The sequence below is a fragment of the Myxocyprinus asiaticus genome, chromosome 29 (assembly GCF_019703515.2).
Source record: "Myxocyprinus asiaticus isolate MX2 ecotype Aquarium Trade chromosome 29, UBuf_Myxa_2, whole genome shotgun sequence".
NCBI lineage: Eukaryota > Metazoa > Chordata > Actinopteri > Cypriniformes > Catostomidae > Myxocyprinus > Myxocyprinus asiaticus.
Genome location: NC_059372.1, coordinates 25690997 through 25704870, shown reverse-complemented (window position 1 = coordinate 25704870; position 13874 = coordinate 25690997). Strand labels below are relative to the sequence as shown.

Genomic DNA, 13874 nt, shown 5'->3' with positions numbered 1-13874 from the left:
TTTGGCAATAGGTCTCAGTTTCTTTTATTGTTACATTATTTTCTCTGTTCTCCTTCAAAATAAATGAAGTACATTAACTTTTAGTCTGCATTCGTTATTCATACGCAACCGTTTAAATAGACTTTTGTGGTGAGCAGGGTGGAGCCGAGTGGCGTCTGGGCAGAGCGAGGCCGGGAAGATAAGTGGCGAATGACTTCCACCTGAGCGCCAGACCGGCCTCGCGTTCCAGCGAGGGGAGGCAGGAGTATTTAAGGAGAAGAGCTAGCCAGTAGTGATGGGAAGATCGGATCATTTTACTGACTTGGATCTTTGAGTCTCGTTCAGCAAGTCATTTCGTTCATTTGAGCAGAATTAAATTAAAATAAATTTTCAATAGCTACAAAAATAACACATTTAAGTGAAAGCTGTGGGAAATACCTTTATTTTTGTATTATCATTTTCTGCCTCAGAGAATGCAATAAAACTTGTCTAGGCCTTCAGTGTGATTCATGCCATTAAGAAAACACAGTTTCACAATGAATAAGACACCGTATGCCCATCATACATTACGTGGCAATCAACTAATAATACCAATTGACATTTTAAAAACACATCCACGCATGAAAGCCAGAACCAAGGAGCTCTAATAAAAAGAAAAAGCTCTCTAATAATATTTGCGATTTCAATTTTGTTTGCAATAAATTTTGTTTCGTCTGAATGCTCAAGCAGCCTAATTTACACTTAGAAAACTCCTGATGTTACTATAACAATGCAAAAAGCACTTACCAATTTACTTGAAGGGAAAATGTGCAGTAACAAATAATAAAGAATAGGCAAGTGTGATTAAACTTTTCTACAAGAGTTCTAGACTTACACTGAGGAGCCGTTCACAATGAGTGCGTTTATGTGTCCATCTGTGCTGTTTTATAAATGATTCAATGAAAACGTGCACTTGATATATGTCTTTGATGGCTTGTTTGTGTTTTTAGACGCCATGTCAAGTTTAACAAGAACTTAAACTGTTAAACGTCTCGAGTTGAGACACATATGTTTTGCTCTTTGTAGCGCTGCGTGTAATTTTAATGCAAAAACAAACGCATTCAAGCATGTGAACGGCACGTTGCATAAGAGGTTAAAGGTTCTAATCCATCCATATAAAACTATATGTTTTAATTAACAAAGATTGCATCCGCAAATACACATTTGTTTGCATCTTTCTATGGGATTCGACTGGAAAAGAGCTCAAACTCATACGCGTCATTAGTTGTCACACACATGGTTTAAACGTTTCCACACTTATTCCTTTTTTTGTTTTTTACGTTATTTTATCATGAATGACCCCTCCTGCAACTTTGCCAAGCCCTAATGGCGAGCGACTCTGATGTGTGTGCAAACTTTCAAGAGTTTTCACGCATGTTATGTACCCCAAAAGTACCGAAAACCTTGAAAAGAATAATAATAATAAATATATATATATATATATAATAATCCTTAGAAGAACAATAGGGCCTCGCACTTTCAGTGCTTGGGCCCTAATAATAATCCTTAGAAGAACAATAGGGCTCCGCACTTTCAGTGCTTGTGCCCTAATTATTATTATTATTTGAGTACGTGTATTATTTCGAGCTGTAACATTTTTTAAATTGTCATTTTTGCGCCAGACTACTAAATTACCGGAATTACAGGCTTTAAAATGTTATGTCATCATGGCAACGAAGTTGTAAATTTGGATATAACTTTACATAGAAAATATTAGTGAGTGATTTGATCACACTAAAATCATGTTAACATGCATATTGTTTACATCTTGTGGCTAGACTTTTGAAACAGTGAGTATTTTAATGTTTACGGATTGGCCCCATTGACTTCCATTGTAAGTGCCTCACTGGAACCCAGATTTGTATTTTTTTTTTTTTTTTTTTGGACCTGGAATATTCCTTTAAATAAATAGTTCACCCAAAAGCAAAAATTCTGTCATTATTTCCTTATTCCAAACCTGTATGCTATAATTTTTTCTGTGAAACACAAAAGGAAAATTTTAAAGAATACCCACACAGATCTTGTCCATACAACAACAGTTCATAGTTAGCATGTCTGTAATGCTCCAAAAAAAAAAAAAAAAAAGAAAAAAAAAACAAATCCCATAAAATAACCATAAAAGTGGCCCATAAAACTCGTTTGCTATCTTTTCAAGTCATATGATAACTTTGTGTGATGAACAGACTGAAATTTGCCATTATTTATGAAATCCTTCTTGCATTGCTCTCAAATCAAATATGGTGCCTATGGTGCAAGTTAAACTTCATACGTCATTGGTTCTCGCATGTCTTGTGACCAAATGTCATTTAAATATGGTGTTACGTCTAACTGTTATTTAAAGAAAACTGCATACCACATTTAACTCAATAGTGCTGCATACAATCCTGTGAGGGGCTTTTAATTTAACAGAGAATGCTGAATATAATCAGGCCTCAATTAAGCGCCTGTTAAGCCTGTCTCCCCTCCAGCTGCCCATTCAGCCCCCTGTCGGGCATACGGTTTGCCCCTGACCCAGCGCCCCTTGTCCAGGGTCTTACACCAGTGCTCAGCAGCGTGACAGCCCACAGTGTGCTGCCACATAAATTAACACATTTCCCTTTCTTTTTCTTCTCCACCATGAAGGTCTCTTTGCTTATATCATTTATCACATGCTCCACCAATGAGCAAAGGGACTTTCCACACAGTTCAGCATGCTCTGTTTCAAGGGCCCTTTCATATATTTAATATGTTTCAAATACTGCATATTTTCCTGAAAGCGTTGGGGAAAGGATATTAGTCTAAATTCACTTATCTGTTTAGGCAATGAATCTGAGCATGTATGCACACTGGTGGGCTAATGCCATGCTGGAGTGACTTGATTTATTTCACAACATGCAGTTGACCATTCTCAAGTCCTCTGTCAACTCCTGGGTTGTATCAGGCTTCAACAAATAGCCCATGGATGTTGTTGGAGTGGTGCATATGGGCTTGATTTTACTTGCAGCAGTTCTGTGATGGGCTAATTGGTTTAGCACATTGGGTCCTGAGATGGCCAAAGGGCAGTAGGGTGTAGCGAGCCACAACGTGAAACTGATGTTCAGGAAGATGCTTTGTCTCAGCCAGTGAATGGGGAGCATGTGGCAGGCAAAGAATCCTCTGAAAGCAGCGTCTCTGTGCCTCTTTTTCTTCATTCAAAAACCATATTTTCTCTGCACTTCTAACAACACAATTTTTTCCAAAGCAGTTTTACAGAAAGTTATGCTCTAACAGAAAATGAAGCTGTAATGTCTTAAGGTAATCATGTGCAGTTTGATGAATAAAGTAATTGTAAATTATGCCCTAAAATATATACGGTATGTATATTTGTATAAATAATATATATATTATGTATAGAGCCCCAGTGAGAAAGCCAAATGCGAAAAAAAAAAGAAAAAAAAAAGAAAAAGGCAGGCTAATTACCTTTTAAAGGGGAAGAGAAAACACTTCCCATATCTCACACCATCAGACTATTGGTATTTTAGTGCAAATTAATGTGTTACTTGGTAATATGGCTAACACTAATAACATTTTTGGAAATAACTAACCACGAACTGTTTTTGCAAAATTATGCTACGTTATTCCTTAAACTTTCCACGCTGAAATGTCCAACGAGTGGTGCTAAATGTTCTCCTAAACAGATGAGGTTTTTAAACGTAATGTTCTATTGTATTTTAAATTTTTTAAAAAAATAATGGATGGGGATTATTAGGAAGCCATGATTGATAAGGGGTTATACCCCTACACTTTTCAAGAAGTGTCCTGGGATTTTTTATGACCACAGAGAGTCAGGACCTCAGTTTAACATCTCATCTGAAGGACAGTGCCTTTTTACAGTATAGTGTCCCCATCAATATACTGGGGCATTAGGACCTACACAGTCCGCAGGGTGAGCACCCCCTGCTGGAATCCTTAATACCTCTTCCAGCAGCAACCTTAGTTTTTCCAGGAGGTCTCCCATCCAGGTAATGTCCAGGCTCAGCCCTGCTTAGCTTCAGTAGGCAACCAGTCTTGAGCTACAGGTGATATGGCTGCTGACGCCTCTAGTGTTCATTTGAATAATTTTGCAAAAATGTAGGTATAAAACGTGGTTCTATGAGACCAGGTTGGTTTGTTCCATGTGTCAGCTGTTGTTTATGCTTTAGCAAAAAAAAATTATTTTTGGATTGTTTTTGTTGTAACAATTGTGGTACAATGTCGGGTCGCTAATTAATGTACAATACAAAATCTGGGTCCTGAAGTAAAACCAAATGAGTACCTATGCTCTAAACAACACTGCACAAAGCAAGGACAGACCTTGTAGAGTGTCTAATCTCTCAATCTCTGGGGGCATCTAATATGAGCGTTTATTATTTTAATCATTCATGAGAGCTGAGGCTGTGGGATGGCTGAGTGCTCCAGATTAAATTCTCCCTGGGAGCTTGTTATGAACAAAGCCTCAGGACATACAACCCTGGCACTATCTAAACATCCCCCCCTCCCCCACCACCCAGCCCCATGTTGGTCCCTTCTGTCTACCTTATCTGTCTCTGTTATTTAGTCTGTTTTCAGGCTAGTAAATGCTCCCTTGGGATGCAGCCATGGGGTAGTTGTGAAGATGTTTGACTGCTATGAAGGAGAATGCCTTGTTTGTGTTTCACGTGGCATGCAGTAACCAACAATAAATGGCAATTTGATAGATTTACTGCTAATTTGAAGGTAGAAAGGATTGCTGGTTGACCCGCATATTTTAACCAACACTAACCAGCATAAAACAAGCTTGGACCAGCATAGACATTCATGCTGGTCTTTTCAGCAGGGGTGCTTTCCATGTCTTGACTTACACTCTCTCCCTACTCTGCCCACCAGGTGATGAGCATCCTTAGCAACCCCAGTGCTGTGGCCTCTCAACCCCAGCATGAGTTCTCCATTTCCCCCCTGCACAGCAGCCTGGATGTCTCCAACCCCATCTCAGCCAGCTGCAGCCAGCGCTCCGAGCCTATCAAGACTGCCGACAGCCTCCCCTCCTCCCAGTCCTACTGCCACCCTACGTACAGCACCACCAGCTACAGTGTGGACCCTGTCACTGCAGGATACCAATACAGTCAATACGGCCAGAGTGAGTACTTCTCTCTTTTCTAGAACTTTATTAGGAACACCTTTACACCTACATATGCATGCGATTATCTAATCAGTCAATCATATGGCAGCAGTGCAATGCATAAAATCATGCATATATGGGTCAGGAGCTTCAGTTAATGTTCACATCAACCATCAGAATGAGAAAACATTATTTCGACCGTGACATGATTGTTGGTGCCAAACGGGCTGGTCTGAATATTTCTGTAACTGCTGATCTCCTGGGATTTTCACGCACAACAGTCTCTAGAGTTTACTCATAATGGTGCCAAAAACAAAAAACATCCAGTGAGCGGCAGTTCTACGGATGGAAACGCCTTGTTGATGTGAGAGGTCAATGGAGAATGGCCAGACTGGTTCGAGCTGACAGAAAGGCTACGGTAACTCAGATAACCACTCTGTACAATTGTAGTAAGCAGAATAGCATCTCAGAATGCACAACATGTCAAACCTTGAGGCAGATGGGTTACAACAGCAGAAGACCTCGTCGGGCACTTTATTAGGACCATAGTGTTCCTAATATAGTGCTCAGTGAGTGTACATAAATGGCTTATCATTTGTCTTAGGTATGCCCACTGTCAGTAAGGATCAAGTACACCTTCATCGACCGCGAATGTGTTCCTTTTGACTCATACTGGATATCATTTAGCATTATCTTTAATTTTAGTATTACAAAAGTTAATTTTAAATGAAAACAATCGATACTTTGGGTGAAAACAGACTCACCAAGTAGCTTCCTCTCTCTTTAATGGACACCTGAGTAACTTTCTCTGTGAAAGACCTAACAATGAATTTACTTATGAATGAAATCCAAAATGGGACAGTTACTAAAACTGAAGCAATTTGCACTCTTTGTATGGTGGAATTTATATACCATAGGAGCAAAACATGTATGAATTATCACCCACAAGTGAATACAATGTCATCTGAACAAATTGTAATGAGAAGCTCATGACTTACACAAAACAAAGACAGTAAGAGGTTTAACAAGGCAAAATCATAATCTTATAAGAGGACGTTCAGACAAAATAAAAAACAGCGCAGAGCAAAGAATGGAAAAGAAGATGAATGGAACAGAAGGCAGGTGTCTCGAGACGTGTTTTTAAAAGATCAAGTTCTTTTAGCATGAAACGACATCTTAAAAATATGATATTCATGTGCAAGATGCTGGAAAAACAGTGAGATGTGGTGCAACAGTCAAAGATATCAGTCTTAGGAGTGTTTACATAGACAAACTATTAAAAAACAGTGAAGACAGACACAGTGGTGTTTGGTGTGACCATACCCCTAAAAATAAACCTTCGGTTATAATTTTCTCACCCTCATATTGTTCCAAACCCAGTTGTTCCAATGTTAGCCTCAGTCACCATTCACTTTCATTGTATGGAAGAAAGTGCAGTATTCTTCAACATTTTTCTAAATTTCTTCTCTTGTGCTCCACAGAAGAAAAAAATAAACATTATACTGGTTTGGAAAAACCTGAGGGTGAATAAATGATGACAGAATTTTCATTTTTGAGTCAACTTTCCCTTTTAGTACCCCCTGGTGTATGTGCACCCCTGGTTGTGAATCAATGATTTAACCCACCTGTCTTATATGTCATTGAAATTCAGTAGACAGCTTAAGGGTGCACTTTGTAGAGGTGTGTTTGCATGTGTTTGCTATGACTGTGAGTGTCAGAGAGCAGATTCAGTGGGAGAAGGAATGCAAAGAGTCAGTCTGAGAGGGATTTAAGGAGTAAATGGGGCTGACAGAAGCAAACTGCATCCTGAGGGAGAGAGGTTAAATGAGCTGTGATTACTCTCTCTGCTAGCTGTCAGCGCGAGTGTCTCCTATAAAGACAGCAAGCCCACCCACAGGTATGCGGCTTCTACCGTTCATGCCACCGTTCCCTGACAGCTTCCTTTCTGCTGTTGCTTACAGACGCTAACTCTCAGCGCTTACTGTCACACTGACTGATGTCTGGCACCGTTCGCATGCACCCTCGCTTTGCCCCGCCTCAACACTTCTGCTAATGATGAATAAAGGAAGGAGAGGTTCAAATAACACCCCCTCAGCCCAAGTAATCAACGGGCCTCTGACCAAAAAACATCAGAGACATGCCAGCAGCTAATGCCAGTGTGCTAATGCCCATGTTCAGAGCCTTTTTTATCTATTAATCATAGACGTCTCTGTCGTGAGCTTCAAATTGTACGTTTTGTCATTATTGTTGACATTTTGATCTAATGATCATTATGTTTACCGCTTGTCGGAAAAGGTGTGGCCCTGATTGCAATGCCAACTCCAAAGAAACACTCAAGTTACAAAAAACTCAATCCTGTCAGTTTGAAAATGCAAAGCCCTCGGGTTTAACCTCCTCTGCTTCACTGTTTCCACTTCCATTTTTAAATTTTGGCTATGAGGATGGGGGTGGCACATTTATATGCAAATAATTACCTGAAGGTTACAACTAGCCCAGTGCTAACTTAATAAGTTAGCCAATTCCAGTTTGACTCGGGCAAAAACAGCGAGGGAGGCCTGGATTGGTTTTCTGTTTTGAAAGGGATGTGGCTAGAATGGTTAATTGGAGCTTCCCCTGTATTTACCCCTGTGCCGCACTACTTCCATCCTGTCCTTGGTTTGTCCTCATAACCCAAAGCCAGATTCACTTTCTTTTTCCACCAATCGAATGTCCTCTAATGTCTTTAGCTTTCTATGTATTTAAATTGAAACCACGTGAGATGTGAGGCACATCAATGCTGAGGTCCTGAGTTGTGAGTGAGACTTGGGGTGCCCTCTGACCCCAGATTAGCCTGCAGGATAAAGCCGACACGTGCTCCTGATAAAGATCTCCCAGCCAAGCCAGACTCCAGATCAATCCAATGTGAACTGTGCCCTCAGGTGCTGCTGTGTTAGTCACACGTGTTGTATGTCACATCTATCTGGTGGGAATCTCTCCACTCCTTATGCCATCTCTCCCGCACGCTATTGCATTTTGTGCAGACGTACAGATACATATCTTGATCAGCAGTAACAGTTTTCACAAGTGTAGAAAATTGAGTGGACTTATTATCTAAATCTATACAGTACAGTCTTTTTTGTCTCCCTAACTGCTAAAGATAATGCACAAAAGAACTTGACACTTTAAAAATACTTTTTTTTTTAATCCATTTCGTTTGGATGGTATTTTAGGTCAGGTGGCATCAAGGGTGTAGCAGTGTGATTCTTGATAATGAAAACTAAAACAAAAACTAAATGAAAAAAAAAATTCTTTAACTGAACTAAAAAAAAAAAAAAAAAAACTGAAATGATTTAAAAAAAAAGAAAAGAAATTAAACTAAAAAACATTTTCGTAACTCAAAAACAAACTAAAACAAAATAAAAATGACTTAGTTTTAGTTTTTGATACACAGTAGAGTGAATATGTGCAAAGTGGGACACTTTTGGATATGTTATTTTTCTTGGCACTTTTAATTATGATGCAAATGCCACATAACCTGACATTATAATTTTATAAAAGCTTAGGATGTGTCCTACCTAAGCAAAAATGAAGAAATACTCAATACTGGGAAGAAGAACTTTTAAAGACCCTCTTTTGACCAAATTCCAGATTTTTTTAGGCAGTACTGGTAAAGTGGGTGTGAATTTATTATACACTTTCACATCATAAATCATAACATGTAGCCATTTACATTAAGTCAACTTGTACTTCTTTATAACCTTAACAAGATTTACCTTCTATATGAGCTCTGCCTCACATCCCGTTATAAAATCATCAATTTAAAACCTCAAAAAGTTAGCTGTTTACTTCCCAATAATTAGTTTAGTAATAATTTTTTAACAATTTAAGGAAATACATGTGGATAAAATGGGGATCAAACTTAACTCTCCCACTTTACCCATCGTCACTCTATTTTATAAAATGTAAAACATTTACAGTTCACCTTAATTAAACATTGAAATGCCACTAGATAGAGGTAACACAAGACTGCCCTAGGAAATTTAATGACTTTAGACATTTTAAATGATATCAGTAAATGCTTTAGTTTTGGCAGCCATAAAATACTAAAGCTAAAATAAAAACTAAACTGAAACTAGAAAACACTGTGGAAAAAGAAGACTAAGCTAAACAGAAAAAGTGTGAAAACTAATGAATACTAAACTAAATTTAAATGACAAATTGAATATAAAATAGAATTAAAACTAAATTACTAATTACTACATTTAAAATCCAAAACTATTAAAACCCTGGGGTGTAGCAGCCACCACATGCCCCCAAAAATTTTCTTCAGGCCCCCAAGAAGCACACACACACACACACACACACACACACACAAAAAACATAATAATAATAATAAAATAATAAAAAATATTTATACCTTATATATATATATATATATATATATATATTAATCCAATTTTGACATATTTACCATAACCTTTAACTTGATTTATTTTATTCTATTTTATTAAAAAATTTACAAATGGAATAGACTGGCATATCACAGTGTAACATATATGATGGAAAAGTGTGGAATTCAGAGAAAGGAGATGACAGTCATAATGAGTAATGTGCAAAGGAAGACTCACTGTGACAGTAATGAGTGACATTGGGAAACAGGTGTCCATGTCTCTGAAATCAGCCCACTGTGATGTGAAGTGTTCACATTACAGATAATGTCTGCTCTGAAACTGAACCCAAACTAAACCTACAGTATATTAATTTGCTTATATATCATATACATCTCTCTGAGAAATTAATTGGTTCCTGTTGTCTCTCTGTGTGCAGCTGCGGTGGATTACCTGGCCAAGAATGTGAGCTTGTCCACACAGAGAAGGATGAAGCTGGGAGATCACTCAGCTGTGCTCGGACTGCTGCAGGTGGAGACGGGACAGGCCTATTGATGGAGCTCTAACTGAACATCCACTCATTTGTTTCACCAGCATCCCTCCATCTTTCTGCAGTGCCCACTTATGGCCGATCTGACTGAGAGTGTACACGACCAAGAGAAATCACAGGCAGTCTTAGACTCTTTACCTATGACAGCATGAATACAAAAGCCATTCCACAAAAAAATTGACATTGTTGTGCCCCATCTCCTTCCTCATCCAGATCCTTTCACTCTTTCACAACAAAGAGACCCTTTCAGGGCTTCATAAAGCCAGGGAACATGAGCATCGATTGTCTGAGTACAAATCACGAAAGCCCTGCCCAACAGCATCCAATGATACCACACATAGGCAACATTTGTAGCCACTTGACCATTCCAAACTATTTGGACCATGTTGTTTATAGGACTGAAAATTATGGTATTATAATTATATATGTTATTATAAATGTGGTTGTTCCTATTGCTGTTGCATTTACTATTGTAATTACTCTTTGTTTACATGTTACATTTTTATTTTTTCTCATGTTTAGTTTATGTTTCTATCTTAACCACATGGCCTTGCTTTGTAACATTTTTGATGGAGATACAGTACATGGAAAGACACTAATAGCTTTGCAGGCTCTTTGCATAGCTGCAGTGCATGTGATTTGCTCATTTTAGAAGCTTGATATTCCAAAAGATCTGGGCTAGTCAGTGGGGCTTCTGGATTGGTGGAATATGAGAATGACCAATGAAGGCTCAAATCTCAGCCATTATCCTCACTTTTTTCTGATGTGTAAGCCCCTGGAAATCATAATGGCAATTTAGAATAACATGTTATAGATTGGTCAGGGCAACAGCCTGCGAACTGCCCTAAGCATTCAAGGGTAAATTATCAGTGTTATTTATGATCATTCTGTCTTAAAAAAAAAAAAAAAAGCATACATTATTCTAGTATGATGACCAAATCACAAAAATATGTCCTATCTATTCTAGTATGAATGCACACAGACTAATTGTCCTCTGTTGTCACTATAATTACCATTAATCTCTCTAATTAAATTAAATTGTCAAGAGCCCTTAAGGGAAGCCATTTCAACATTTTATGGAATTCTAAGGCTTTTTATATACTTTCCCTTATGCTTCTTGGCTATTCATGTCAAGTGTTGTCAAAGTATTGAAATGCAATGACATAAAAAAACAAAAAAACAACTGTGAAAAGCAATCTGCAAACACACATTTCAGCTTATAGAGATGATGTTCTTAAATGGTAGCACTTCTTATTGATGGGGATCTTTATTTGTCTCTGTGGTCAATGTACTCTAGTGAATTGAACTGTAGAATGGGGATCAAATGTTTTTTAGGACATACAGTTCGTAGAGAGAAATGAAATCATGGGACTTTTTGAAGTCTTAATGTATTTCCTATTGTTACATTTAAATTAATTATGTTTTGAGGAAAAGCAGCACAGCCATTTTGACCACATTTTGAGATATATATGACCACATTTATAGCTTTTTGTGTTTACAAGTTGTTTGCAACCATTGCTGCGTTTTCTTAACCTAAGAGGTGATGATTGACAATTTATGTGACAAAGATGAACTGTCACTGGAGGTGCCCTAAGATGCCATATAGTCAGGACAATTACTGAAAAAAAAAAAAAAACACATGACCATGTGCCAACTTAAGACTGAGGACATTTCCATTTTAACACTTAAAACATTTTGTAGTAAATAAAAAAGACAAAAAAGAAAAGTGAAAAAATTTCTTTTTAGTGTATAGCACTCATTTCTAATGCAAGCATTAATCCACCTTTGGGATATTTAAAGCACTCGGTGATACACCTTTTCCAAATATCTTTCCAACCTCAGTCGCTCTTTATTCTTTCATTGTTTACCTTTTTTTGCATATATGTAATTTCTTTTGATATATTTCTGTTTCAGCATGTGTGTATATTATCATGGCATAATTTATTCAGCTGTATGAAATACTAGCATAGTGGGAATTTGTCTCGGCATTTACTACCTTCAGCCTGTTGGTGTCTTTACTGTAGCACTGGCATATCTGTTATGGATTAAAGCTTAAAAACTGGACAAAGAAACAAAGATTGCTTCTTTCTTTCTCAACACTCTTGATTGTGTTCTTAAAACAAATTAAAATAACACTTTACTCCAAAATGAAAATTCTGTCATCATTACGCGCCTTATTGTTTTCCAAACCACTACGACTTTCTTTCTTCTGAAATAAATGATGACAGAATTTTCATTTTTGTCTGAACTAGCCTTTTAATAATTTTTGTTTACAGGGCATATGTTTATCTTATGATAAAAACATGCAAAATTTTATTTTATTAAGCAAATAATAGATCATTCAGCAATGATACATGCCCTGAAGTATCATGTACTGTAAGCTTGTTTTTCCACCTAGCGCTAAATTTGTACAGCCCCATAAAGAGCTTTTAATCTCAAATATTCATATTCAGTAATACTTAAAACATGAAAATCTATTGGCATTTTTCACACACTCTTTTCATTGCTTTGATGTTCGTGTCAACTGTAATCATGATTTAATCCCCATTTTAACAATGCAGTATTTTTAAAGCCCCTTTGAAGTCAAGAGCATCATGACAGTTGTGGTGATTTAAGATACTAAAAATATCAGTTTCCAGTAATTGAGTTGCGCTGTAAATGAATAGAGTGGAGTGTTACAGGCAGTGTCACAACAGAGACTCTCAGAGCACAGTATTCACAGAGAGCTTGTGTCAGAGCTGCAGGGCCTGAGGGAATTTACTACAGTTCTTACCATGGGGGCACATTCTATGGGGCACTGAATACCATCCAATGTTTAATGGCATTAACGATCCAAGATGAGTAAGATGCAAGTGAGTGTCACTCGCCCCCTCTAAATGAGCACCTCTGTGATGGAGGATATACCCTAACTTGTCTCTTTAATTAAGACCTTTGCATTAATATCCATTATAAACAAGTTATAGTATGGTCATCCAAGTTCATTTAATAGATGCCCAAAGTGAGGAAATGTCTCTGGAGGAATCTATCTTTATGATTCAGCTGACCTCAACGCAATGCGATGTCATATTATGTCATATCAGATATTTGCAATATTACTATTAGTGGAGCAGCTGCTCGGATGATTTGAAAAACCATCAGACATGCTCCTTGGATGATTTAAAAAGAGCTGATTAGTCATGACTTGTTTGACTAATTTTTATTAATTTATTGTCATTTTATTATATCTACAGTTTAGTGCATACATTTTCATAACCATTGCAGAATCTCCAAGATGTTTATCATTTAAAAACAAATAAGAGGGATCATAAAAATAGCATTTTTTATTTAGTACTGCCCTGATTAAGTTATTGGACATAACTACATATTATATTCCACCAGACAAAATAATAACTGAATTTACACAATTGATCCTGTTCAAAAGTTTACATCCACTTGGTTCTTGATATGTTGTGTTGCTTCCTCAATGGTCAATGACTGATTGCATCTCTTGTGATAGTTGTGCACGAGTCCCTGCTTTGTCCTGTGCAGTGAAGCGCCCAGTGTTCTTAAGAAAAATCCTCCAGCATCTTATGCAACATCTTGTTGACATTCTGCTATTGACACTACGGACAATTAGGGGACTCATATAAAACAATTACACAAGGTGCAGAACCAGAAGGATGTAAAATTTTGAACAGGACGATTTGTGTAGATTGTTATTATTTTGTCTTTAGGGATATAGTAAAAAAAAAAAAAAAAAAAGGAATTTCTGAAAGGTATGTAAACTTATGAGACAAAAGGGGTATGCAGATGTATGCACACAACTGAATATAGGCCTAGATACAGTATAGAGAGGCTATATATA

At 37.4% G+C, this 13874-nt stretch overlaps 1 protein-coding gene across 2 annotated transcripts in view; it reads left to right on the top strand.

Annotated features, from left to right (window-relative positions):
* LOC127420460 (paired box protein Pax-7-like) overlaps positions 1 to 12087 on the top strand; it is a 77755-nt gene extending 65668 nt beyond the window's left edge. For both annotated transcript variants that reach the window (XM_051662776.1, XM_051662775.1), the window contains exons 8-9: positions 4882 to 5131; positions 9920 to 12087. In XM_051662776.1, coding sequence (XP_051518736.1) covers positions 4882 to 5131; positions 9920 to 10035 — 366 coding nt within the window. In that variant the 3' untranslated portion in view covers positions 10036 to 12087. The remainder of the gene's footprint in view (positions 1 to 4881; positions 5132 to 9919) is intronic.
* The last annotated feature ends 1787 nt before the right edge of the window (positions 12088 to 13874 follow it).